The sequence below is a fragment of the Perkinsus marinus genome (genome assembly GCF_000006405.1).
Source record: "Perkinsus marinus ATCC 50983 genomic scaffold scf_1104296944200, whole genome shotgun sequence".
Taxonomy (NCBI): Eukaryota; Perkinsozoa; order Perkinsida; family Perkinsidae; genus Perkinsus; species Perkinsus marinus.
Window position 1 is genome coordinate 77,097 of NW_003211511.1, and position 3,847 is coordinate 80,943.

Consider the following 3,847-nt stretch of genomic DNA (forward strand, 5'->3'; position numbering starts at 1 on the left):
TCATCAACACCATCGATAGAGCCGTCAAAGACTATCGCTATGATCTGAAGTAGACACTGGTTTCGTTGTTTCGGGTGCATTTGCTGAGCGGTTCCAGGCGGAATTCGTGCAGGGAATTCAGACACCCTTGTAGTATAAGTAATCAGTTTTCCTTGGGTAGCTTACCCTATTGTGGTTTTACTTTTCTGTTCTATCTATCCCGTTACTGATGGGATTTCTCCACCTTGATGAACCTTGTGTTTGTTATAGTCAAAGCGGGAAGAATTCCTACTGCATATAACTTCCTGCATCCTTCATCCCTTCACTGAAGGGATCAGCGAAAGGGATAATGAGATATGTGATATCAGTTTATTGTTCGAGTATGGAGGGGTACTGTCTGTACTAGAATTTGGTAAACTCTCCAACGATAGGATCAGCGTTAACAATTCTCGGTTGTTGACAATCACGTTGTGGTCGAGTATAATGACGATAACTACTTCATCGTACTGTAACCAGGTAGATATCATTGGACTGTTAATAACGTCCTAATGGTACCTACTCACAGTAGTGTTGACCACCAAAGGAGGTCAGCGGCTCAGGTGTTGATAGATGTGGCTGATCTACAGTTCGGCTCTGAAGTATGCCTCCTTAGAATCTCCGGGACTACTTCCTAATACTGTAACTCACGAGGAGTTTTAGACTGATTCTTCCTCGATTGTTCCTTGCCGATGATTGCTCGGGGGCGTTCAGAGGAGAGTAGTGCGAACTTCGGCAGGATGTACTTGGTGTTCAGCTGTGGTATGTAACTTTTAGCGGTGAAGGTCCAAAACATCGCTGATAGTTGAGTTGAATTCAGATTTATATTGAATGTACTACAATAAGGAATGGCGAAAATGTTGTTGGTAATTGGCTCGATGTTTACGACCTCATTTGAAGCAGATGATGACTCCCTCGATTCAGAAGAATTCATAGATGGAATGATATCAACCGTGGGAATCACACACGCCCTATCAATGGCCTTTTGGTTCGTGGGGAGTTGTGGTTTTCAGCGGTCTGACTCGACTTCGACAAAGTCTACTCGTATACAATCGACAATTACGATGAGGATAAACCGCAATTAAATGTTGTTGCCTCGTGTGTAAATCGACAAGCAGGTCTGCTCGAGCTTAAACGATCTATTCGTTTTGTGGACGAGCAGCTCGGAAGCATGGACATCAAGTGGGGTGGAAAGAGGGATGGAGAACGTGTGGGTATCTACGGCGTTCATGATTAAGCAGGGCTGTGACAACCGCAAGGATGCTGTTCTTGACAAGTTTCCAACTCAATACAGAGTTATCGAGATTCAACGGTTCGAAGAGGAGTCTATCTGTTTCAACTGCCCACTTGCTACGAAGGTTAGTGCTCATGTATATATAAATTGTAGCCCGGCAGCAAATTGCAATTTCTATCAACCATGGCTTTCTATGGGTTGCTCTCCTTCCCTTACAAGCATTTAATGATTCACTCAACACGGCGATGCTCACGGATGCTTCATTCCATTCATGGAGATCATTGAATAGCATCTAGTCGACAAACATGTCGAATATTCATCGTAGCTTCACAAAAATAATCACCCTTCAAAGATACAGCTCTGTCTTGTGCAGCACTGCTCTAAAGGAGAGCGGGGGCATCAGTAGCAGCGTCAATAGAGCCTTCCGTAGTAGCCTCTACCGGGACTTCCGTAGTAGCCTCTACCGGGGCTTCCGTAGTAGCCTCTATCGGGCCTTCAGTAGTAAACTTACCTTTTGGAGACTTTGTTTTCGTATCGTTAGGCTTCGTAATAGGATCATCACACTTTCCGTTCTTGCATTCAGGCTGCGTAGGCCTTGTAGGTCGTAGTGCTTCAGTAGTAACCTCTACAGGGGCTTCAGTAGTAACCTCTACAGGGGCTTCAGTAGTAACCTCTACAGGGGCTTCAGTAGTAGCCTCTACAGAACCCTCAGTAGTAGCGTCAATGGGGACCTCAGTAGTAGCGTCAATGGGGACCACAGTAGTAGCCTCTACAGGGGCTTCAGTAGTAGCCTCTACAGGGGCTTCAGTAGTAACCTCTACAGGGGCTTCAGTAGTAACCTCTACAGGGGCTTCAGTAGTAGCCTCTACAGAACCCTCAGTAGTAGCGTCAATGGGAACCTCAGTAGTAGCGTCAATGGGGACCACAGTAGTGACATCTACAGGGGCTTCATTAGTAGCCTCTACAAGGGCTTCAGTAGTAATCTCTACAGAACCCTCGTTAGTAGCGTCAATGGGGACCACAGTAGTAGCCTCTACAGGGGCTTCAGTAGTAGCCTCTACAGGGGCTTCAGTAGTAACCTCTACAGGGGCTTCAGTAGTAACCTCTACAGGGGCTTCAGTAGTAACCTCTACAGGGGCTTCAGTAGTAACCTCTACAGGGGCTTCAGTAGTAGCCTCTACAGAACCCTCAGTAGTAGCGTCAATGGGAACCTCAGTAGTAGCGTCAATGGGGACCTCAGTAGTGACATCTACAGGGGCTTCATTAGTAGCCTCTACAAGGGCTTCAGTAGTAATCTCTACAGAACCCTCGTTAGTAGCGTCAATGGGGACCACAGTAGTAGCCTCTACAGGGGCTTCAGTAGTAGCCTCTACAGGGGCTTCAGTAGTAGCCTCTACAGGAGCTTCAGTAGTAGCCTCTACAGGAGCTTCAGTAGTAACCTCTACAGGGGCTTCAGTAGTAGCCGCTACAGAACCTTCAGTAGTAGCCTCTACAGGGGCTTCAGTAGTAGCCTCTACAGGGGCATCAGTAGGAGCCTCTACAGGGGCTTCAGTAGTAATCTCTACAGAACCCTCAGTAGCAGCATCAATGGGGACCTCAGTAGTAGCCTCTACAGGGGCTTCAGTAGTAATCTCTACAGAACCCTCAGTAGCAGCATCAATGGGGACCTCAGTAGTAGCGCCAACGGGGCCTCCAGTAGAAGCGTCAGTGGGGACCACAGTAGTTGTTTCTATGAGGTTTCCAGTAGTATCATCTACAGGGGCTTCAGTAGTAACATCTACAGGACCTTCAGAAGTAGCCTCTACAGGGACTTCAGTAGTAGCATCTACAGGGGCTTCAGTAGTAGCCTCTACAGGGGCTTCAGTAGTAGCCTCCACAGGGGCTTCAGAAGTAGCCTCTACAGGGACTTCAGTAGTAGCATCTACAGGGGCTTCAGTAGTAGCCTCTACAGGGACTCCAGTTCTTGTGAAGACCAACAGGGGAGTAACAGTCGTAGTGGTAGCATACTCCGTGGGTGCTCCAGTTGTAGTAGGCTCGGCAATAGAAGCTTCAATGGTAGTAACCGCAGCAAAGGTGCTGCTGGTAGTAGTTTGATTCGTGTTGGAATTGTCACATTTGCCGTTCTTGCAGTGAGGCCTTGTGGGCTTGGTAGGTCGTGTGGGCTTGGTAGGCCGTGGCGTGTTAGTCGTAGTAAAAATAGGAGCTTCAGTGAGTGTTGCAATGGTAGGAGCCTCAGTGGTAGTAGCCTCGATAGGGGCTCCGGCAGTAGTAGCTTCTGTTGGGGCTCCGGTAGTAGTAGCCTCCGCGGGGGCTCCGGTAGTAGTAGCCTCTGTAGGCTCCCAAGACTCCGTCACTGCCGGCGTTTCGGTACTTGTACGAGGGTATGGTGTTGTTTCCGTGAGGACGGAGTGATCGAAGTTGAGCTCGATGGTCGCATCGTCAACTCGATAGGTGTCGTCAACGGTATACATCGGGCCATAATCACCAAAGACACAAAAGCCACCGCAGCCGTTCTCAATCTCCGCTGTAGTGGACTGCATACCACGTTGGACTCCTCTCCACTGGAGGATGATTGGAAGGCCGTGAGTGAGAGCCTTC

The 3,847-nt window shown here is 48.3% G+C and overlaps 2 protein-coding genes across 2 annotated transcripts in view; one reads left to right on the forward strand and one right to left on the reverse strand.

The window, feature by feature from the left end:
• Pmar_PMAR002438 (Histidinol-phosphate aminotransferase, putative) overlaps positions 1 to 53 on the forward strand; it is a gene marked incomplete at its 3' end in the record, with an annotated part of 1,806 nt that extends 1,753 nt beyond the window's left edge. Inside the window, exon 9 of the mRNA XM_002780685.1 lies at positions 1 to 53. Coding sequence (XP_002780731.1) covers positions 1 to 53 — 53 coding nt within the window.
• A 1,576-nt stretch (positions 54 to 1,629) lies between these two features.
• Pmar_PMAR002439 (conserved hypothetical protein) lies at positions 1,630 to 3,789 on the reverse strand (the record flags this gene model as incomplete). Its single annotated transcript, XM_002780686.1, has 1 exon — positions 1,630 to 3,789. One exon carries the CDS (start codon positions 3,787 to 3,789, stop codon positions 1,630 to 1,632), a length of 2,160 nt encoding a protein of 719 aa, XP_002780732.1.
• Positions 3,790 to 3,847: the final 58 nt, after the last annotated feature.